Source organism: Daphnia pulicaria, chromosome 7 (genome assembly GCF_021234035.1).
Source record: "Daphnia pulicaria isolate SC F1-1A chromosome 7, SC_F0-13Bv2, whole genome shotgun sequence".
NCBI lineage: Eukaryota > Metazoa > Arthropoda > Branchiopoda > Diplostraca > Daphniidae > Daphnia > Daphnia pulicaria.
Window position 1 is genome coordinate 1,800,191 of NC_060919.1, and position 22,327 is coordinate 1,822,517.

At 40.3% G+C, this 22,327-nt stretch overlaps 7 protein-coding genes across 9 annotated transcripts; 1 reads left to right on the forward strand and 6 right to left on the reverse strand.

Moving 5' to 3' along the window:
* Positions 1–154: 154 nt before the first annotated feature.
* On the reverse strand, positions 155–2,052 carry LOC124349703 (charged multivesicular body protein 7-like). The gene is made up of 5 exons (XM_046800498.1): positions 1,553–2,052; positions 1,290–1,473; positions 809–1,228; positions 624–743; positions 155–561 (listed from the first exon to the last, which is right to left on the reverse strand). The coding sequence occupies exons 1-5, from the start codon at positions 1,825–1,827 to the stop codon at positions 229–231; spliced, it is 1,332 nt and encodes a 443-aa protein (XP_046656454.1). The 5' UTR covers positions 1,828–2,052; the 3' UTR covers positions 155–228.
* Positions 2,053–2,272: 220 nt separating this feature from the next.
* LOC124349904 lies at positions 2,273–4,272 on the reverse strand. Of its 2 annotated transcripts, none has more exons than XM_046800836.1 (6): positions 3,590–4,272; positions 3,407–3,517; positions 3,211–3,352; positions 2,895–3,133; positions 2,669–2,801; positions 2,273–2,603 (listed from the first exon to the last, which is right to left on the reverse strand). In XM_046800836.1, the coding sequence occupies exons 1-6, from the start codon at positions 3,720–3,722 to the stop codon at positions 2,474–2,476; spliced, it is 888 nt and encodes a 295-aa protein (XP_046656792.1). In that variant the 5' UTR covers positions 3,723–4,272; the 3' UTR covers positions 2,273–2,473. The 2 variants fall into 2 exon arrangements, with proteins under 2 accessions (XP_046656792.1, XP_046656793.1); XM_046800837.1 differs by having other exon boundaries at positions 3,223–3,352; positions 3,590–3,987.
* Positions 4,273–4,619: 347 nt separating this feature from the next.
* LOC124350045 lies at positions 4,620–6,365 on the forward strand. The gene is made up of 5 exons (XM_046801046.1): positions 4,620–4,802; positions 5,238–5,499; positions 5,693–5,842; positions 5,901–6,032; positions 6,107–6,365. Exons 2-5 carry the CDS (start codon positions 5,302–5,304, stop codon positions 6,191–6,193), a joined length of 567 nt encoding a protein of 188 aa, XP_046657002.1. The 5' UTR covers positions 4,620–4,802; positions 5,238–5,301; the 3' UTR covers positions 6,194–6,365.
* A 44-nt stretch (positions 6,366–6,409) lies between these two features.
* On the reverse strand, positions 6,410–11,765 carry LOC124349398 (3'-5' RNA helicase YTHDC2-like). The gene is made up of 13 exons (XM_046799966.1): positions 11,443–11,765; positions 11,276–11,372; positions 11,020–11,201; positions 10,633–10,962; positions 10,099–10,565; positions 9,284–10,030; positions 8,869–9,144; positions 8,662–8,782; positions 8,445–8,605; positions 8,041–8,388; positions 7,763–7,948; positions 7,412–7,681; positions 6,410–7,340 (listed from the first exon to the last, which is right to left on the reverse strand). The coding sequence occupies exons 1-13, from the start codon at positions 11,570–11,572 to the stop codon at positions 6,840–6,842; spliced, it is 3,816 nt and encodes a 1,271-aa protein (XP_046655922.1). The 5' UTR covers positions 11,573–11,765; the 3' UTR covers positions 6,410–6,839.
* A 209-nt stretch (positions 11,766–11,974) lies between these two features.
* Positions 11,975–14,085, reverse strand: LOC124349662 (QRFP-like peptide receptor). The gene is made up of 8 exons (XM_046800433.1): positions 13,818–14,085; positions 13,543–13,733; positions 13,364–13,481; positions 13,101–13,293; positions 12,840–12,997; positions 12,729–12,774; positions 12,566–12,661; positions 11,975–12,501 (listed from the first exon to the last, which is right to left on the reverse strand). The coding sequence occupies exons 1-8, from the start codon at positions 14,049–14,051 to the stop codon at positions 12,053–12,055; spliced, it is 1,485 nt and encodes a 494-aa protein (XP_046656389.1). The 5' UTR covers positions 14,052–14,085; the 3' UTR covers positions 11,975–12,052.
* Positions 14,086–14,302: 217 nt separating this feature from the next.
* Positions 14,303–16,906, reverse strand: LOC124349565 (fibrous sheath CABYR-binding protein-like). Of its 2 annotated transcripts, XM_046800268.1 has the most exons (7): positions 16,787–16,906; positions 16,541–16,615; positions 16,080–16,475; positions 15,075–16,013; positions 14,921–14,992; positions 14,774–14,833; positions 14,303–14,690 (listed from the first exon to the last, which is right to left on the reverse strand). In XM_046800268.1, exons 1-7 carry the CDS (start codon positions 16,799–16,801, stop codon positions 14,565–14,567), a joined length of 1,683 nt encoding a protein of 560 aa, XP_046656224.1. In that variant the 5' UTR covers positions 16,802–16,906; the 3' UTR covers positions 14,303–14,564. The 2 variants fall into 2 exon arrangements, with proteins under 2 accessions (XP_046656224.1, XP_046656223.1); XM_046800267.1 differs by having other exon boundaries at positions 15,075–16,475.
* A 3,347-nt stretch (positions 16,907–20,253) lies between these two features.
* On the reverse strand, positions 20,254–21,719 carry LOC124349960 (induced stolen tip protein TUB8-like). The gene is made up of 3 exons (XM_046800919.1): positions 21,565–21,719; positions 21,316–21,390; positions 20,254–21,134 (listed from the first exon to the last, which is right to left on the reverse strand). Exons 1-3 carry the CDS (start codon positions 21,574–21,576, stop codon positions 20,490–20,492), a joined length of 732 nt encoding a protein of 243 aa, XP_046656875.1. The 5' UTR covers positions 21,577–21,719; the 3' UTR covers positions 20,254–20,489.
* Positions 21,720–22,327: the final 608 nt, after the last annotated feature.

Genomic DNA, 22,327 nt, shown 5'->3' on the forward strand with positions numbered 1-22,327 from the left:
AAACGGATGTCAGTGACATCTAGCGTCGAGTGATGGTGTTTTGTCTGCAGATTGTTTACATTTGTTCGTCGCCCTTCTCCTTCTGACATTTCGCACATTTAGAATTATCGAAATATTTTTTCAGGCGCACAAATTTTAAAAAATCCGATAAAGCTATATCAAACCCATGTATTGAGAAAAATCGGTATTAAAAAAAAAAACATATACAGAAAATTTCAACTTCAAGAATTAAGGGGAGCGGAGTCGTTCAAGTCGCGCAGAGAGTTCTTCTTTTTTAGTTGGACTTTCTGTGGGGACGGCAGGTAAGACGAGTTCCTGTTCTTCTTCTTGTTCAGCCTGTGCTTCTTCACTTTCGGCCAAGATATTTTTCAGTTCTTCTTCCAGGTCGGATTCACCTTCTTCTTGGACTATACTCTGTGACATGATATTCTCAATATCACGTTGTTGCTCCAACACGGTCTCCAGTTCGAATAGAGTGTCTTGAATCTTTTCCTCGTTCATCGAGGGATCGCCAAATGAATTCTTCAATGCAGAAAGGCCGATTTTGTAGGCTTCCATAACCTAAAAGGAATAACACGAATAACGTTCACGTTCAAATTAGTAGACATGGAAAGACAATTCACCTTTGAATCTGTTTTAGCTTGAGCCAGCTGAAGTTTCATAGTCTGGATATTAGATAAGGCTTGATTTCGCTTGTCATAGACAGCCTGCAATTGTTTGCGTCGATACAAAGCAGCTTTGGCCTAATCAAAATAAGTATTACTCGAGTTGAAATCAATACAAGAATGTCTTGAAATAGTAGACTTACAGCTCCACGAGAACCTTCTTTCAGTCGTGTACGCGCCGTCTGTTCCAGTGACTTCATTTCACTTTCCATATTATCAATTTCGTCATTGAGCAATTTTTCAGTTCGTTTAAGGGTGGCCAAACTGCGATCGACTTCAGTGATTTCAATAGCCTTTTCTTTTTGTTTTGCAGGAGAGATGCTCCATCCAGAATTATTTAGTTGTGACTGCTTGGCCTTTACCGTTGGCACGATAAATTTGATCATTGTTTGATCCGAGGATGACTCAATAGCCACCTTTCCAATCTGCTGGAGGTGGTTCAAGATCAGCTGGGTCTCTTCATCATCATTGAATATTTCAGAGTGCTCATCTGTCAGTTCTTCTAATTCCATTATTTCTTCTGTGGAAGCTATTGGCAGTTGAAGAATCTGTTCACACCTCTCCTGTTAAAACGTAGTCCTTTGTCAGTTATATAGAAATATAAAAACAATTTAGAATGGTTACCTTCAATACACTTGGAACTACAAAAGTTTGAAGAGTTTCAGTAGTATCTGGAAGGGAATTCATCACTTTTTTCCAAGACCATGCAACAGATGATGTAACAAGACTAACACCCCATTTTGCCCATGATGATGAAGACTGGTCTGCTTGATAGCAATATTGATCCTTAGCAGCAACATCACCATTTCTGTCAAAATATCACAAACAAAAATAAAAATTGAATATTTTGTTCTTAATATTCTACTTTACAATAAAATAAAGAATACTTCTTCATTTCATCCAGAACCCTATTTAGTGAGGCTGGATATTTTCCATTCCGACAGAACACTTTCTTTAAATCTTCAACATCAAACATTATTTTATGATTAAATGTGGCCCACTCCAGGATGAGCTCTTTCCAAAACTTATACTTCCCAACCCAATCATGTGGATTGAGAGATTCATTTCTGGGTAATGCAAAAAGAGCTGTCATGCGAACATCATCTTTCCAACAATCAGGCAATTTGAACACTTCTGAGGAAAAAGATTCAGAAGAACCCATTTCTATAAGCAACTCGGTTATTCAGGAACAAATATATAGGCATAAGGCATCAAATATCATGGGCAAGAAAATTTATCTTCAACAAATGAAAAAACGTTAAGTAACTGAAAATTTCAAAAATTCAGTCAGTTTAAATTTAAGTTTTAACAGTAAAATAACGAACGATACGTCCTTATATCGTCACCGTTAACCCACAGACTGCAGTGGCACTGCACAGATGATATCACATGAAAACAAAGAGAACCGCCATCTAGCGCTCAAATAAAAAGTTGGTGGAGTGTGTTCATATTTTATGGAGACACCACTCATCCGAAAGTCGGAAGTGAACCGTCGTTAGAAGAAAGCCGTCTGGGTTTTTTGCTTTAAGTTCCAGACAGACAGATAATTAAATTGTTTTATTGCTTTTTTACCGAGTTTTTTTTTGAAAATAAGTGTAGAATTGTAGTTTCCATAAATTTACAATTTTATTATGCATAGTTTCAATTTTGGACAAGGGGAAATTCTTCATCGTAATATAAGGAAACGTTGCGTCATCAAGTGATGCAACATGAGTTGCATCACCATCATTGTTTGGGGGGGGGGGATTATGTGTATCCAACTGTTCATGGGAGATGAGAAAAAATTGTGAGCAAGCCTAATATAATAACTAGTATAACATTCCGCCTGGAGCTGATCTTTCTACGCCATCGTTCTGGTTGCTGAATTTTTTTAAAGAGTTGCGGAACCGAATGCACACCATTGTAGCGATAGCCAGTATCAGAGTCCAAAGTACAAACCTGCAAAAAAAATTTGTGAAATCAATTTTATGTGGAAAAGAACTAATTGGTAATTATCCACCAACCAATACGAGAAGCCGAGGTTAGTCGAGCTCATGATGTATTTATCTAGTATTGTTTCTTGAATCGCTAATTCAGATGACAATTCCGATGAATATAAATCCCCCCATAGCGACAAAGTAATTAATCCAGTTAAAACTGAAATAACCAAAAAGCAAGTAGAAAATTTTAAAGAACATTTGATAATAGGAAAAGAGAAATGCCGAAGGGATGTTTGCTAAATTTACATACCGACAACGCCATTGCTCAAATAGATGCCCATTGGTCCTACCAAAGTCTCAATGGGTACAGTTGCCGTGTTGAAAAAACACAACCCGGCCGAAATTATTTGAAAGGCCAGCATGAACGATAAGAAAACAAGGGTAGTAACCCACAGCCCGTAGTCCATAAACTCTTCGTTCGGTCTTACTGGTTCTGAACGTGAAGTTCGTTCAACGGGAATATCATTTGCCAGTTGTATAAGATGAGATCTGATAAATATAAATATTTTGTAAATAATTCACGTAGAATTTTGTAATTTATTGGACACAGGATCTATAAAATGAACCTGCTAGTAGACCTTATTGCTGTTTTAGGACTGCATGCAAAAGGCTGTGCGCCAAATCTGAGATAATCAAATTCCTGTTGTTTTTCTTCGTCTGTCGTTCCGCAGCTCACCAAGCAAATGCCTTCGCCAGAAAGACAATAAACTAAAGAAAAAATCTTTAGTATGTTTTTAAAAAAAATTAAAGGCAAAGGCTGACCTGCCAAACTGTAGGAAACCGGCGAAATATCCAATTTCCCTTTTAACGATTTGTGGCCATTAAACAGTCCATAGTTTACCGAAATCACAGAAGGATCCTCCGTCGAATTTTCTGAAAAATAAATTACCGTTTTTGTATGAAAACAAAAATGATTTTTTAAAACGTAACGAAATAAAATCTTACGACTGCCTTCGGAGACAATCCAGTTATTGGTACCCAATGCAACACTGTTGAAGATTATACCAAGTAAACTAAAAACACCTGCCAAAATGTACATGCCTTTTTTAACAAACAACTTATTGTCTAGAGCGCCCATTTTGAATTTTAATTTGTGCTAAAGTAAAAAGGAGAAAAAATGTTTCTCGAAATACTTGGTCAGTCGGTAACGCCCAAAGGCATGGATAAGAACAACTGTTTAAAAATTTTTACATACACTAAACTCAGCTAGAACGAATGGATATCTTATCAGGATTGATAACAGGGGGAAAGTCAAGCTATGCATACGTCACTGCTCAAACTGTTTTAAACTTTTTTTTTCCTGATCATCCTGTCATCATTTTAAATTGGGATGCGCGGGGAAAAAACAACATCGATTTGAAAAAGAGTGAAAGGTCAAATATGCGGAAAACATAATAATGCAACAATCTAGGTAATCTCCCGTGTGTAAACGAGCTTAAGTCGCTTCTAGTTTAAAGATAATTTACATTGATTTTTTTATCGTATTTCCGCCAAAAGTTTACTAGTAAATCAATACCGAAGTAGAAATGTTTTTATCTACAAGGACATGGAATTAAACGTTTTAACCATTAAACGCGGTTTGCGTTGTGGCCTTGATTTCTTTTACTGCGGTAATTCACCCAAAAAATTTCCAAAAGCGAACGGGGAACGGGAAATTCCCTTTTGGAGTGGGAGCTGCCATAACGGTTAAGGCCAGGTGCACTCGGCTCGATGTAAAACTACCCATAGCTGTCCAGACGATTTGTGTCATACTTATCCAACTCTGGCAGTCGCTCCAACAAATGATTTATCGTTTTATAACATTCGTAAACTAGAAAAACGAGTTATTTAAAATACTAGGCACATATTTTACTACTACTTACCATAATATTTTTTTCTAGAAAACTCGTGATCAAAATCCTGCTTTTGTAGTTCCACCACAGTCTAAAGGTGGCGTTAGTGTATATGTATTGAATGTTTGTAACATTATTTTGCCTTACACAGAAAAACGCCGACCAGTCGTGTAGAAGGCACGCCCTTGAACACAACCACTTTCTTACGCTGCCGTCATTGTATTCACTGGCTCTTGAGTTTATCAAACACTGGATCCTCTTCCGCAGGTTTCTCTCGTCGACGCGACTGCGGATGACGTGGTGTCACAAAATCAACTTCAGGACGGGTAAGCAATATTTGTTTTACATGTTATTGAAAATTAACTCCATCTGCGGGTTTTTCCCCGGGTTTTTTAAAAATTACTTTCAAATGTTTTGGTTCCATTATTGTGTAACGTCAACGAACCATGAAATTGATTTTCAGATTGGTTTACATGAGTTCATGGCATTCGTCATGATTTTTTAAATTTCTGCTGAAATAAAATCGTGACAGGAAATGCTTAGGCAAGGGGGACCACAATTTATATCTATTATTCAACCCAGTGACTCAGTTAGATTTAAGGCCGCAATCAATAGACCTTACCTTGTTGAAGATACTGCAGAAAACATAATTTCTTAGAATTGGCCGCAGGGTAACTTGTAGTTTTTCCCATATGATGGCATCATTTTATTACGTAGTCTTCGAGGCACTATAAAATAAATAATCAAATAATTATTTCTAGGAAGAACCAGACGCTTGAGGATTGCGCAAGTGGTTACGAAGACAAATGCGGCTTCGCTTGCTCAATGCCGCAACTGGGGGCGGATAAGGAACAATCGTCCGGCTCGTCAATGCTCAACACTGACGATTTTAGTACTACTAGCGAAACCACAAGCAGCAAAGGGTTAGCTCCTTCGGTTCTTAATTTTTGCTCTTCCGTGCATTACCAACCGCTGAGAAACATAATGGAGGAAAACATTCGCATGCGCCAAGCCATGAATAGCGTACGTTTAAATTTTATTAATTTTATTTTTGTTTACCATATCCATGTGTGGGAAAGGAAAATATTCCAGACATGGACATAACACGTCATTCTTGACCTCGGGTTCTCACGAGACTGACAGTTCATTAAATTTCAAATTAACAAATCATTATTAAAGCTAGGGGATTTCATGCTTACCGTTGATTATCTTGCAGATGGTTTTGACTCTGAACCGGTGGATTCATCAAAATAAAGAGCAAACTGAACAAGTCAAATTGCTGGTTAACACCCTAAAAGAGTCAGAGGAGCAGAAAGAGAAAGAACAGAAAGAATTACGTCAGAAGTTGGAGGCTATGACAATTCAAGTATTAAATTTCTCATTAAAATTCTACTCAAGCACTCACGTATCACTCACCACTGTAGATGAAAGCTCGTGAATCAGATTTAGCCACCGAACGACAAAACCGATTACAGTCTGATCGGGAAAAAGAAGTCGCCAAACAAATGATTCTCAAGTTGCAACAGGAGAATTGGGGGCTAAGAAAAGCCCGTTCAGTAAGTTTTTTTGTACATTTTCTACGGTCACGAAATAACGGAGCTTACGTCTAATTCTTCGAAATATTTTACAGAGAGCTTTAATCTCTCGTGATTCGAGTTATTCCGTAAGCGGATTTTCTAGTCAACCATCAACCTCCATGTTCGACTCTCCCGATTGAATCTCTTCGTCTATATATCAATATTTACCAATGCATTGTATAAATATTTTTAAAGTATTGTATCCTAACGCTTCCAGATTTTACGGCGTATTTTTATCACAGTTTTAAGCCCAGCTGTTTTTGTTTTTTTTAGAACCGCCTAATGTAAACACGCATTACAATTTTACAACTACTCGGTGTAGCTCATTTTTAAAAAATTAATCGAAAAAAAAATCTACATTTTACATCTTGATTATTGAAAAAAAGCCCGTCTGTCCAACAGACGGCAACACAAGGTGCGAAGGGATATTGGGAACACGAACATGCTACAACAAGTGAACAGCGAATTAGGGCACCCTTTCGTTATTGGAGCGACAGGAACAACTGGCGAACAGAATCACACCTTCCAAAGTAAACATACTGTTTGCTACAGTACCATTTTGGAAGTTTGGAGAAGAAAACATTGGGCATTTAAAAGCAAGGAATTATGAAGTGGATAAAACTGGAACCAGAGTAGCACAGATTCGGTAAACTGGTAAAACTAATTTTAACGCCAAACAAAATAAAACCGGCAAGTAAAAAAATAAATAAAAAAAGGAATCAAAACATGGTGAAAGAGTTCTTTCCCCAAAGTGGAAAACCCCAGAAGTAAAAAAAAATTAATCCATCAATTTCCTTCAGAGTAATTGTAACTATAAGACTTGCAGAGGGGTCGGCCGCGGACAGGAGTGACGTTGGGCATCACGCTGGGCGTTCCTTGGAAGCTTAAATTCATAGAGGGTACAGGTGTTGGGTTCGGGAATACTTCTCGATAATCGGTAGTCTTGTTCAGCCTGTTTGGTTTGATTCGGTTCTTGGAGGCAGTCGAGCCAATTCCAGAGGTAACAAAGCTGTTGTTATACTCATGACTTTCATATGAATAGCCTTTGGGTGGAGGGGTGTACGTCATGTATCGCCTGATGGGATATAACTCTTCTGGTTTGAGCTCTGGAGTAACCAACATGGAATCGGCCGAAACGTTTGTTGGTCGCCTGCCAACTCCCGATGGCTGAGGTACCTGCATACCCATTTCTTCCGATGAGAGCAAACTGAGCACGGTACGTAGGACGCCTTCTTCCCCGACGCTGCAATTCCTTCCTGGCTCTCGAATACATTTGGCCAAAATTGTCTTGAAAAATAAATCAAAAGAGTTTTCTTTATGGTGTTTAAAAAAGATCAACATGAAAAAAGAAAAATTACCTGAAACTTTTCCCGAGTGTTCATGATGAGCTGGGCAACATAGGAATCAACTACGAAACCAATGAATTCGTCGATTTTTAAGATAACAAAATGTTTCCGTGGTCTCGACAGTCTTTTGTTGCTCTTGGCGACCCTATTGAGGCCAAGGATATCCTCGCTTATATGTTGCAAATGCAGTTCTTGGCATAACTTTCGCATTTCATCATCATCGATATCATCGGAATCTTCGTCACTTTCTTCCAAATGATTAAGTATCTCTTGATGCTCATTCTAAAAATTTAAGGACAAATAAATGATGAAGTTAGCATAAGTATGAAGAAATAAAAAAAAAACGAAAAGGGAAATAAAAACCTGATTGAGTTGGACGGTTTGAATTTCAGATCCCAGATGGCCGGCAAAAAGGAGGGCAGTGATGGGTGTAACAACACTACAGCAACGAAGCACAGTAAATTGTCCTGCTCTTTGTTGATCTTCGAATATGACCCAAGGGCTAGTCAGGACAGTATGGGATGTTTTTGATGAATGTTTCTGGAGCAACTGAATTTATCAAACATGTCCATCATCACATACAAAGAAAGAAAAAGTAGATAAGGTGTGCCAGCTTCAAATGATCTAATTGAAACACTAACCGGATGGATTGAAGAAGTGTCAGCTGAAGAAGCAGCGACAAATCCCAAACCATTATTTCGTCCTTCTTGAACCAGAAGAGTGGAAGTAAAATGAAATTGAGATCGCGTTTCGTTCTGGGTAATAATGCCGCCATCTGTTGGTGAGTAACGCGCAAGGTTGGGATACAGACCCGCAGTTAGCGCGGCTTTAATAGCTGTCCAACTTTCAGAGTGAATATTGAGATTGCGAATATCTGCGCTCCCGCGGCTGCGAACGTACCCACTGGCACGCAGTTCACCGACTAACAACACTCGAAGCAAGAAAACAAGCTCGATGTTGGCAACCGAAAGATAATTTTCTTGGCAAACCTGTCAACCCACAAATTAGCTCAATTGAAATCCATCATAACTTTCTATATTTTTACCTGGCGCTTTCGACCTTCGTCATTACCCTTTTCCCACAGGTGATAAGCTCTCAAAAGAGCCAGATGGTCGCTGAGATAATCAGGGGCTAGATCATACCTTCGCATAATCGCAACTTTGCGTTCGTCAGGAGACACAGGTGTTATGAAAGGGTCATCTCGTGCTATTTAAAAAATTGCATTATTCAATGTTTTATAATAACATTTATCAATAAATTACCCAAGCAACAGATAATTGTCAGAACTGGATCAAGACACCTGAGTCCAACACTCACAAGCAATATTTTACCCAATCTGGGCTCTACTGACAAGTCAATGAGGCGCAAACCGACATCGGTAACCTGAAAGAAAACAAGCAACCCAATTTTAGATAAGTTAATAAATAGATTTAATTAAGAATAAGGTGATTTAATTCAGTCTCAATAACCTTGCTTTGACTGTCGAAAGCATCAATAGATTCAAGGATTTCTATAGCCTGGTGGACAGCTGTGGTCGGTGGACCATCAGGCAAGCTGCAAAAGAACTGCGGTAATCGCATGTCTTCTGGGATGATCAAGCGAGCAAAAAGGCACACGTCAATCAAGGAATCACGCGTGATTTCGGGCACAGGATATTCTTGCAAGCCATCCAAGGTCGAACGCGGGTACAGATGAAAGACGATACCACCATTACGAACGTGCATAACACGCTGTGCCGCTGAAGCCTAAAGTCATTAAAATGAATTAAAAATTTGTTTCTCAAAAAATTTATGAAATTTCAGATTTCATTATAACGACGCCATCTGTTGGTAAGTAACAAACTAGGTCGGGAAACAGACCGAAGTTAGTGTTCAAAAAATTTACCTTGGAAATCCATTGGGTCTTTTTTGGGTTTGTGAAAACTACGTCGTTTTCTCTGTCGCGAAAAAGTCCCGAATCGATAACGCAAATAACGTCGTCAAAGCTGATGCTGGTCTCTGCAATGTTAGTAGACAGGATGACCTTACGCTTGTCGGCCGGAGCGGGGCAGAAAATCTTCTTAAAGTCATTCGGGAACAAGTGCCCATGTAAGGTATGCACCTCCAACTTGTTTTTGAGTGATGAAGTGCTAGCGATAATCATGTCTCTGAGTTCAACGACCTCGCTATAAGCTGGTAGTAAAACAAGGATAGTTCCAGGTTGAGAATAGCCCTGAACATAATTAAGGACTTCGATGATCAGATCCAGGTTGGCGTGATCTTGACTATACTTTGCATAGAAACTCTTCAAAACATCATCTGGCGAATTGTAGTTCACTGTTAAAGGCTCCTGAATGACGACATTGTTGCCAACTTCATTGTAGAACACTTGGCTGTAAGATAAAAGCAAGTCGGCCACTTCGGGGCGAGCAAATTCGTTTGCCAAATCGTATGATGTCATGCCTTTGACTTGAAGAGTAGGATCAGCCCCCAAAGAAATGGCCATCTTGACTATGTCCAGTTTGCCGTGATTTGCGGAGGCCATTAAGACGGTGATACCGGTCTGAGAGTGCTGGTAGTCAATGGGCATAGCACCGTCACGCACCAGTTTCATAATGTGTAAGAAGATTAAGTCGGAACCATTGTACCAAGCCTAATGAAAAATAAAAAAAATACAGTTATAATCAGGAAGGTAGAAAGGATATTTAAATAATAACTAACCTCGGTGATGAGTTCATCAAATACAGTTGCCGGGCCCAGGGTTAACTCTCCCTTGACTCCTCCAGCCCCAGTTAAAAGTTTTTGCTTTGACAAGAATTTTGTGCAGGTGAGAATGTCCTCCAAAAACAGCTGTGATACGGGATTGGACGACACTGGAACTCTAATGATCTTTTCCTGATGAAAATAGTTGCCTAGGGCATGAGGCGCCATGTCGGCGGATAGAAGGATAAGCCGCAAATCCGGGTATTGAGACAGCCGCAGGCGAAAAACACCCAATAGAAGATCCGTGAATCTGTCACGTTCGTGCACCTGATCGATGATGACATGAGTTATCCCTTTAAGACAACGATCATTTTCTATAAGGGATCGAAGGAAGACTCCAGTCGTGCAAAATATTAGCGGACAATTGACTGTGCCTTTGGATTCAAGTCGAGTTTGATGTCCTACTAATCTGTCTCCAGTCACACCTGTTGTAAATGGAAGTGTAAAGAAAACAATTCTTTCATGATAATCTAAACTGCAATCAAGACTTGCCTCGTTCTGCAATGACGCGATCAAGAGCAGCATGAACAGATAATCGGCGTGGCTGGATGCTGATAATCCGGCAGGCTCCTTTTTTTTCATATGCATTTTCCAATATGTACTGCGGAACTTGAGTTGTTTTACCACAGCCCACATTGCCAGCGATAACTACGACTTGCTGACATTCTAACTGGTTTAGGATCTCTTGGCGATATTTAAAAATGGGCAAATTTCGGCGATGATGCACAAAGGCGGCGCTTTCACCAAACAGTGGGATACATGGTGGTTTGTCGGATAAGTTCAAACGTCCGGCAATTCGGTTCATACTCAATGGGGACACATCTAGAAGTAAAAAAAGGTGTAGTTCAACAATCTTTAAACACTGGCTTACAGACTTACTGTCACTGAATTTCCCTCGGTTAGATTTATCATTAAATCGAACTGATTGAGGAGGATCATTGTCAAGTAAGACATTCTTCAAATCTTCAGCAAGTAGTAATGTTGAAGCTTGAGCAAGTTGAAGAAAGTTGAAATTGCTTCTGATAGGATCTGGCTTCTTCGTCAACACAATATTTGAATTCCTTCAAAGATTCAAGCAGGATGTTATCATAAGAACTGCAATAAGCTAATCGGCAGATAATGAATGCAAACTTACTTAGAAGATCTTATATTCATGCCCATTCCATCAGACACACGGAATACAAAAGATTTTTGCTCCTTGAGATTGTTGAGCACAGAGGGAAGTAGAATTTCTAGTGGTCGAGAAAAATATACATCAGTAAACTGTTCAATACTACAAAACAATTAAACAATTAATCTCACCTTCTGTTTGACTATCATGGCTAAACTTTTTCAGAACTTCAGTATGAAAGAGCTGACACATATGCTGATCGATACGTTCATTTACAACATCTAGTTTCGCAGCAGCAAGTGAAGGATTATACTTATCCATTTTGCTTGCTTTTATTTAAAACTTTATTTCCAAAACAAATTCCCTCTCCTTTTTTCTCTCTTGATAAGATTGTTTTAATTGATATTACACATTAAAATAACGAGACCATAAATCGCAAATAAGCTGTCGAAAACTGACCTAGGTCGCGTGCTCATTCGCATGCGAATGACCAGTAGCCCACACGTGCTGCCACAGGAAGCCCACGTGACGAAAAAAAGAGAAGAAAAGATATTGTTTCCATGGTTACAGCCACGAGCTGAGGGGGCCCACCCCCCAAATTTCACAACGCCCGAGGAACAGCTGATGCCAGAAAGTTCTTTCAATCTTTTGACCTTGGGATTATATTTATATTAATTTTGATTGCATTAATAGATTACACATTTAGAACAAAAGAAATCCGGCTTTTTAAATATTGATACGTATAAATAAGCTTATAATTTTGAAAAAAAAAAGTATTTAATTGAAAAATATATCCAATGGTCATTCCAAATAAGTTTGGCGTGTTTTGTTCTTGGAACTTGACAGGGTCACCACATCGACGTGAACTTGTTTGTTGGCAAGTGTAAAAATGGCTACTTCGTTTGGTTGTTGTTGAACGACTCTCGGCTCTTCCGGTTCGACTTGATTTTGTTGTTCTTGTTCGTCTTGAAGACCAATTTTACTGTCAGTGCCACAACAATACAAACTGGAGATTTGCCCACAGAGCTTTTCATTGCAACTTTTCAAATTTTTCTTCAGTGGTTCGTTGAGCTGAGAGTAGAGCCATGGATTGATGAGGGTGTTTAGTACCGAAAGAAACACCAAAGTACTTTTTAGCATTTGCAAGCCGCTGGTTTGTTCTTCATCTACAAACATTGTGACCACCACGAAAATCCAGTTGGGCATTCGGCAAAAGAAGAACCAAAACACAAGCCAGAATAGGGCCCAAGCTTTTGAATAAATCAAATTTAAATCAAGGGGTGTAGCTTAAATCTAATTTTTTCGTGGGGTTACCTATTCGTTTCTTCCTTGCCAGTTGGAGGTTAGATGAATCACCTGTTCCAATCGGCGAACGTACCCAGAGGAAATGACCAATTCGGCCGTAGAGTACTAAACAGAAATTATGTCATAATTTAATTTGGAATGAAGTAATCAATATTAGAAAAATGTTACACACCCACGAAGAGGAGGAATAGTGGTACGAAAATGGCCCCACATAACATCTGCATGAAAATAAACAAATTAAATATTAGAAATAAAGGGATACTATAAAATTAAAGCAACTCACAATATGATAGGCCGGATAGACTTTAGGACCTAATTTGGAGTTGTCGTTGCATGTTGGGAAAACACTGCAAAAGTCCATTCCAATTTCTGGGTCAGGAATGTCGTCAACCAAAATGAAATAGTAGACGCGCCAAATCCAAAATGAGGGCAGAGCGATACCTTATAGGAATATTTCCACCGTATAATCAACCCATACATTATCAATAAAAGAAAAGAAACAAATTATACACGTCGTTTCTTTAGAATAAGAAAATTTGAATACCGATAGAAACGATCCAAACAGTTATTATAGACCCTACGATTGACCATCCTGGTTTTTGATTGATGGCATTTGGATGCATCTTGACCACACAGACATAGCGATCGTATGCAATCAAACACAAAATGAGCGCATTACTAAGAATGGCAGCGCTCTGTAGGAATGGGAAACTGACACAACCCAGTTGTCCGAAATTCTGATGATGAAATAAAATGTTTGTGAATGAAACAAAACAAAATTTCCAAGCGACTTGCAATGGGATTTACCCAAACATTCAGGTCATTAATCACGAACGAGATTTCGGTCGGAGTGGCACAACTGACAGTCAACAAGTCGCTTAGGGCTAAAGCTCCGATCAGCACATTTGTTTTGGACCAAGACGATCTATAAAAGGTTAACGATGATGAAACCCAGGAATGTCTGATGTAATAATACTGGGAATTACCTGCGAATGCCAATGGCGACGAGCATGCGCACGTTACTGATGCAAGCCCAAATTAGGCAACCGACAAAGAGCAGTGTCATCAAGATTTTAAACCATAGGGGCAGTACGATGACGTCACTTAGCGCTACATATCCATCCAATCCGAGGGCGTCAACGATATCGCTAATGTTGACGTCAGACAACTCCCAAACCTTATGAAAGCAATCATAATATGAATGCAACAATAAAATGAATGAGAAAATTCGAAAGCGTCAAAAATAAAACACCAAATTTACCCATTCGTCACCGGTGTTGTTGTTGTTGTAAAGTATCTGAAGTCGACATAAAATGTCAATGGTGACATTGGCCAAGTCGGACAGATTCACTTGTTTTTGCTTGGCTAAATCGAAGGGTTTGACGGATCTCTGCGGTTGATCGACGTTCCATAATGATTCTTGCAAAGGATTTCCCAAGCGTGACCATTGTAACGCCGTTCGGCTCGGTACGGTTGGTCCACTAAAAACAATCATTTCTTTTTTCCCCCAGGGACACTCGGACAGTGAGAATCCGGAAGTGCGACTGAAACCCAAATCGTCCGATTTGACGTCTATAATACCAGTTTTATCCGGAGTATATTAGTCGTGCGCATCACCAACGGGCCCGTATGGTGTCTGTTGTTTTACCGTTGAACGAAACGTCTACAAAAAGAAACCATGCGGGATATTATAGAGCCGATAACAATGTATGAACAGCCTGATTAATAAATGTATAGTATACCGACTGATGGATTATTATCAGTGGTGAGGACTATATATTATTTTATATCGATTCGGATAGATTTCTTGGTGAAATTTTTTTTTTTTTTTATTTGAAATGTATTGAGATTGATCGGCACATGTGAAGCGAATGGAACTTACGCGAGTGTTCCGTGAAATAATTATGGGACCAAAATAGAAAATATTATTCGGTCGCACAGTAGACAAATAAAAAAACAAAACACATAATACAATTAATTTGATTGGGAAAAGGAAATCACGGAAAACTTAAACATCAGACGGGGTGCTATGACTATCATCGTTCTTTTCGGTCGCATTGTTATTAGCCTCATCGGCGACTTGGTCGTCCACCGGAACGCTAAGGAATGTTGCGTTCTCCTCCGGACGATCCGTCTGAATGAATAACATCGATTGTTAAATTTTGAAACAATACAAAAACCCACGCAATATAAGAATTTTTATCGCTTTATTATTACCGAATCAGAAGCTGATTCCTGTCGAACAACATTGACTGCGTCGGTCGAATCGGCCACCACCTGAATGTTTTCAAGTTTGAATCAATTATTTGTCTTTTGGTTTTCCCACGAATAAACATTCCCAAGGTTCTCGACTAGCTAACTTACCACTTCGGTAGAATCCTCCGCCTGAACGCTTCTCACCGTCGAGCTTGGTTGAATCTCTGTCACTGCTGCGACCTAGTAGATACGCAATAATTCCCGGTATGAAAAATCTGAGCGAATATATAACAATATGGTTAAAAAGTCTAAAATCATGTACCTCATCGGCAGTTGGGGTGTCGGTAGACTTGACCTCCTTATTTTCATCCTCTCCATCCTTCCATCCGGCTGTGGTCGGCGGTTCCGTGGTCGATGATGACGAATCATTGGCAAGGTCGTCGCTCAAGTGCAAATCAGAATGTGTTCCAGTTGACGACTCGGCGTCATTAGAAATCTCAGGTTGGATGGTGTGGTCGATTATTTCTTTGATCAATTCGTCACCCAATCCAGATCCTTCAGAAATGTCGGCCGCTCCGGAACCTTCATCGTCGGCAAAGATTTTGCCGATGTTGCTCAAGAACTGACCAGATCCGATATCGGCAGAATCGCTCTGACCGGATCCTTCGTCGGCGTTAATAGTGACAGAATCACTTTGAAGTTGAACAGCAGCAGCATCAGTCGATCCTTCAGTGACATCAATTTGGGCGACATTGGTTGCAGATTCATGCAATACAGAGAAAGTGCTGTCCTCAATCGGCTCGTTGTTGGCTTGGCCGATTGTCACGCTCTCCACGTCGGCGGCTGGATCACTTTGACCTGAACCTTCAACTTCATCGGCTGCTGCTGCCAACAGTTTCTCTTGGGTTGTAGTGGCTGGAACGCTGTCGTCTTCGAGGTCCGCCAACAGTTTTTCGTGTGTCGTCGTGGCTGCGACTTCGTCCTCGGCCACAGTTGCGACGGTCTCTGAAATCGCATCCGCCACCTGGGGCGCTTTTTCCGCTTCAGCTACTGGAGCGACTAAAAGTGTATCTTCCGCTTTTGTTACAACAACAGCCGGAGATTCTTCCGCTTTTGTTACAGTAATGACAAGAGTTTCCTCTGATTTAGATACTGTAACGGACGGAGCTTCTTCCGTTTTAGTTACAGATTCCGAGGGAATTTCTTCCACTGCAGTTACAGTGGTGGCTGGAGTTTCTTCCGCTTTAATTGCAGTAATGGCTGGAGTTTCTTCCGCATTGGTTACAGATACGGCAGGACTTTCTTCCGCTTTAGTTGCAGTAACGGCCGGAGTTTCTTCAGCTTTAGTAACATCAACGGCTGGAGCTTCTTCCGCTTTTGTTACAGTGGCGACAGGAGTTTCCTCCGCTTTCGTAACAGTAACGGCCGAAACTTCTTCCGCTTTAGTTACTTGAGCGGCAGGAGTCTCTTCCGCCTTGATTACTGGAGCGACTGGGGCCGGATCAGCTACTAGGACGGGGCTTTGAGATGTTTTTTTGACCTCATCTTTCACTAGCGGTTGAACAGAGACGGATTCTTCAACTTTCAAAACGATTTCATGGCTGTCGTCCTCGTCTGAATCGTTGTCGGAAATCGGCTGCCAGGGCTGATCGATATCGTTGTAGGCGAATTTGTGTTTCTTTTCCAATTGCCGAACGTATTTCTCATAATTTAATCGATCATCCTATAATTAATGAACACATTTTTATACCCAATCTTGTTATGCGATGTGACGTAGTTAATTAGTACCTCATTAGCAGTGTCCGGAGACTTGACCGGAAAGCCGACAATGAGAACGGCACCAATCAGCACAATCCAAATCAACTATAAAACCAAGAAATTAAAATGAAACATTTTTAGAAAAATCTCTAAAAAAGCTCATTAGGCTAAAATCACTTGATGAATAGTAAATCCGTTTGGTAATAATATACCAAAATTGCTTGAATATACTACTGGAATAAGTATACTGGAATAAAAAGAAATGAAATGTCGTACCTGTTGAACGGCCATGTTTGCGATTAAAATAGCTGGTGACAAGTTTCCGGCGCGGATGAAACTCAACGAAAGCGAGTTAAGATGTGATCTGAAGTTTTTTCTTCCGGGGGCCCTTCTTATATAGGCGGAGACGGCCCTAAAGCAAAATGTAGAAATATATACAAGAAGAACAAAAAAAAAAAGAACTAGAAATATAGAAGAAAGAAAATGAATAAGAAGAAGAAAGGAGGGATATAGAAGATAAGAGGGGCGGGTTCTAGTCTGGGGCTGGCTGCTCCGCATTTGGAATGTGTCTATACTACCAAGAGGCCCTCAACTTCTTCTTCTTCTTCTTCTTCTTCTTCTTCTTCTTCTTTGTTTGTCTTTTTGTATACTTCTTTTTTGCAAAAGTTCAAAGACGAACGGAGAAAAAAGAGAGAAAGACGTAAAAGAAAAGAACTAATAATAAAAGCAGGAACAAGCACCCCAGCTCACACACACACAAGACTCGGGGCTGGCGTCATAAAAACGATCCAAAGTCACGAGAAAAGAAAAATTCCAATGGAAAAATAAAATAAATAAAAGAATTAGCACACCGTGAACGATATTATTTCTTAGCTATATGGCGAGTTAATCAGACCACGGTGTGTGTGTGTGTGTTGCAACAACCGGGATTGATAAATCGAACCTTTTTTTCCCCTTTATACGACATAACTATATCACCACCCAGCACCCAGCACCGGGAGCGCGGTCTATAACATTCCTGGGCTGGCGTGTCACACCGTGAAGTAAATAACCTGTCTACAAGTGTAACAACCATCCAAGGATGTTGGCGGCCGCACGGACAAGGCTGCGCGTCCGGTCATCCGGTAAGTACACTACACAACAGCACACGGACGATATTTCTGCAGGCGGTGGCCGACGAATCAAGCGGCGGCGGCGGCGACGACGTGCCGGCGGGCGGTGACGGCCAGGCCCCCTTTGGGTTATGTTATTTTATTTCTATTTCGCTTGATTGCTTTTGTTATTCGTCTTCAACACAGAAAATCACGCGCATCTACTACATATACTACTGGCATTTTTCTTTTTTCACGGTGTAATCTCACCTGTACTACCTGGCACCACAAACCAAAAGCCAAAGAGCAGCAACTGAAAATAAGGACGAAACACGGAGAAGGTTTGCACCCATAATTTACGATGAGTGCGGTGTCTCGGGGAGTGGCGCCGCATGTCTCCAGCACGGTGTATATTTTTTTAAAATAATTCCCGGCCACAGAATGGCGCAATCGTCGAGTTCAAACTTGTGCTGGCTAGAAAAAAAAGAGGAGAGAAGCCATAGAAATAATGAGGGTCAGCTTCATTCACAATTGCGCCAGCACTTGGCTTCCTTCTTCTATTTTTCTGAACAGCAGCACTTAAAAATGATTTCTGCAACAACTTCCTCACGAATTCCTTTGGCATTTCTATTATTCTATACAACTCTTTTAGAGAAATAGTTGCGCGTGATTGGCCGCTAGTACCACTATCAAATAAATCAAATAGAGCTCCCCTCAAAGTCTAATACCGAGAATGTCATTCAAAGCAAGTCGAAGTAAAAAGAAGAGCACGGAGGACGACCACCGAAAATCAACCGCCATTATTACACGAGTCGTTCACCCGCGAAGCACTAGAATGCTACTTGCATATAGCGCGTCCTTCATTCGTTCAAAAGGAAGAAAAAGAATAAAATAGACGCGCCGACCACCAGCGATAGTCTTTAGTACAGCACTTCCTCACCTCAAAAGAAGACGATCGGAGACCCTAATATCTACGTCAAAAAACATTTGGTGTTGCATTCCGATGGATGCGTCTCAAGGTGACACGATATAATACTATATACGAACGATGAGAAACCTCAAAGAGAAAAAACCGCAAACAAAATTAAGTTCCGAAGAAATATAATCACATACGCGTGTATGTATATAATACAGAGTCTAAATAGTATAATAACACGAGGGACGACAAATACCTCCGGTTGTGAAAGGGTTATTTCATTCGCACGGTATATGTTATTCTGTTTTTTTGTGAAATCTCAAACTAAACAAAAGAGAAAAAAGGGGAAAGAAGAAAACAAAAAAATGATTGAAGAAAATAATAAAAGCTGATGAGGAAAAAAAAAGTACAGTTGATTGACCCTGAGGAGCTTTTTTGTTCAACAATTTTATCTGGAAAGAAGTTTCCCCCTTGTTAAAAAGATGCGCGTCTAGGAAAAATAAGAAACAGGAATCTACTACATTGATGCAGAGTTCACGACCGGTTTACTCTTTTTCGTCTACTCTCCTCATTTGCATACGTTTGAGATCTATATGCCGGTTATTTTTCCCTTAATCATTCGTCAGCAAGATGAGCTACACAGCACGAGAGAAAGAAAATAAGACTAGAGGCTATACACAAAGGATCAAGGTCGCATTTTCTGTTTTTTTTTAAATTTCCTATTTTGGGGCTGGTAATGTCAGCAGTTGAACCAGATGATATAAGCTCGAACTTCTTTTTCCCCCCGTGAGTAATTTCACGGTGACGTTGGTTATATTATATACTGACTTACGTACGTTGTTAGGACTATTGCGTTATAATTTGTAACTTGTTTTTCCCATTTCGCTGTTGTTGGTGTAGGACAAAGCCAAACAGGATTTGATCATCAGACACGCAGGAAATGACCAAATGGCCAACTAGCGCGTCCTTGAATTGAAGGTAACTATTATTTACTCATTCGTCGTCGACAGAGAGCGGCGGCGGGGAAATTCAAACACAATAAGACATAAAAGAAAACGAGTGGGAAATCATCATTATAACAACGCCGGAACTATTGCTGGTGCGCTTGTCTGCAATTCTTTCGTATATAAAAATGAATCGCCGACCTCCATCAATCTGCGAAATATCCCGCAGTTCGCCCTTAAAATCTTTCCCAAAGATAATTCACGTATGAATGTGTGTCAATAACGCTCTCATTGTGCATCTATAAAGTCTCCTTTTCTTTTTATCTAGATCGATCTAGTCATGCATAACAGAGGACGTTACTTATATACATATGCGAAAGAAATAATAAAACCAAAAAAGTATCTGAAAATCACGAAAAAATAAGGCCCCGTTATTCAGACAACCGCCCAAGTCATGGATGAGACGAACGAGAGATAAGCAAGGACGTTGGAGTGCACTCACCTTTTTATTGAAGTCGAAAGCAAAATGTATTATAATGTACGCCTCTTCTTCTGGAAAAGAAAAAAATTGCCCCGAAGAAAATTGCATTCTCAAATTATAATAATACAACACACGATTTTGAGACGCTGATAATATTTTATGTAAAAACAAAATAAGCCAGACAAAGACTTAACGGATTTGATTAATATATGAACCGTGTATAATTTTGTGCTGGAAGAAATTCTCTCTCAACTTTTTTTTCTTTTATAGGACGCGGGTGAAATATAATAAAAGAAATTTTTGATGGTCAGAACAATTGATGGTGTGTATAAAAATAAGAAACAATAGTATAGAGCGATACACAGCAAAAAAGAAATGACAAATGGAAAATATTTGTGTTGGATTTTTATATAGTTGGTACGTCTTAAAAAATGTATCAGATTATTACGTACGTACTTGTTTATCTTATAGGAGATTGAACTAAAAGACGATTTCAAAAAATATAAACTGTTGGCTAATTATTCGCAGCCATTTCGGAGGGTGAATTTTATAGGACGGCAGCGGGTTCTTCTGCCTTGACAACAACAGGTTCTTCCGCAACAACAACGGCCGGTTCATCCTTGACGACAACAACCGCAGCAGGTTCTTCTGCAACGACAGCTATAACTGCAGGCTTTTCTGCAATGACAATTGCAGGTTCATCCGCAACAACTTTAGTAGGTTCATCCGCAACCACAGCAGCGGCAGGTTCATCCGCAACCACAGCGACGGGCTCTTTGGCAACAACTGCAGCAGGTTCATCCGCGACAACTATTACGGCTGGTACATCCGCAACAACAGCGGCTGCTGGCTCTTTGGCAACGATCACAGCTTCTGCTGCTACCTGGACAACAGCGGCAACCTTTTCGTCCTTAACTTCTTCATCGGCGACATCGGCGATTTTTGTCGATTCCTTTTCGGGAGCGTGACACACTTTGGTTGTTGCCTCAGCATCAGCAACAGATGCCGGTGCCTTGTCCTCTTCGACCTTTGCTATCACTTGATCGACTTGAACTTTGGTTTCCACCGTTTTAACTTCTTCTTCTGCTGCTGCTGCTGCTACTGCCTTCGGTGTTGTCGGTGTTGCTTTAGCTGCCTCTTCGGCTGCTTTAGCTTCGGCTGCTTCTTTATCACGAATCGCCTTGGGCTTCCACTGCCAAAATGAATTGTTTTACAGCAACGCACGACCGATCAAATCAAGGGGAATCATTCACCCCCCCATCACCCATCCGAAAAAGGAAAAGAAACGGAAACAACAGAAAATTAGAATTTATTCGCCAACGTCTATTATAGTAGCCTATAATTCCAATGGCTGTGCAAAAATTCCAATTTACCTTAGCGCGCTTGTTTTGCGGGGTTGGTGCGGCCTCCATCATCGTCACGCCGATGAGGAAAACAACAATCAAAACCTGGTGGGATAGAACAACAACAACAAAGAATGAAAAATAACACCTTTCCGTATATAATGGCGCAAGTCTGCGGGGTGGAGAGTAGTATAGATTATCAGAAAAAAACCTTGAGCATCAGCAAACACTGTTTTTCATTTAACTTAAAAACTATAATAACATTAAGTTGAATCTCACCGAAAAACGCATGGTTATAATATTCAAAGCAAAATGTTTTTTCCAGTAAGTCAATCTACGAGAGCCACGCGTGTGTCAGATCTGGCTGGACTGTCAAGAGTAGATGGAAAGTAACCGTCTTTATATAGTTGTAGACGTTTCTCTCTCTCACTTTTTCTCGCGCCTTTGCTGAGCTCCGTTGAACAGGACCTCGGCAACCGTCTGTGGTCTGCTTCCCAAGATGGCTGTTTGGCGTACGAGAGAAAAAAGGGAACCATCCAACACACTGGTGCTGTTAGATGACGACGACGATTATATCTAAAAGGGAAAAGAGAGAGAGAGAACCTTGCGACGACTTTTGTCTCTATATAATACTGGGGTCTTTTCGTTTGTGAAAGTGATGGCTGCAGAAGGGCAGGGATAAGTAAAAGACGAGTTTCGGGAGAAAAATGTGCGAGCTAGCAACGCTGTTAATGCGCGCATCTTGTTTAATTTTCCCTAAAAAGTCCTTGAGTATACATACCTGACGGGATAAACGATAGCCCATCCATCGCCAGCTTAGAGCTGTGTTCAGCCAGCACCAAGGACACTCGAACCGGAGAAGACGGTCATTTTCACTTTTTTTTTCATTTTCACATTCTGGTAATATTTATTTCTTAAGAGCGTTGATGAAAGAGCGGAGAGGAAAAAGAAGTTGTGCTGGATGCTCCACTTTTTTTTCCGCGCGGGGGCAAGTGAAAGCGAGCCGGACTAAAATTTTCAGTGTCAAGGTGTGTGTTAAGAA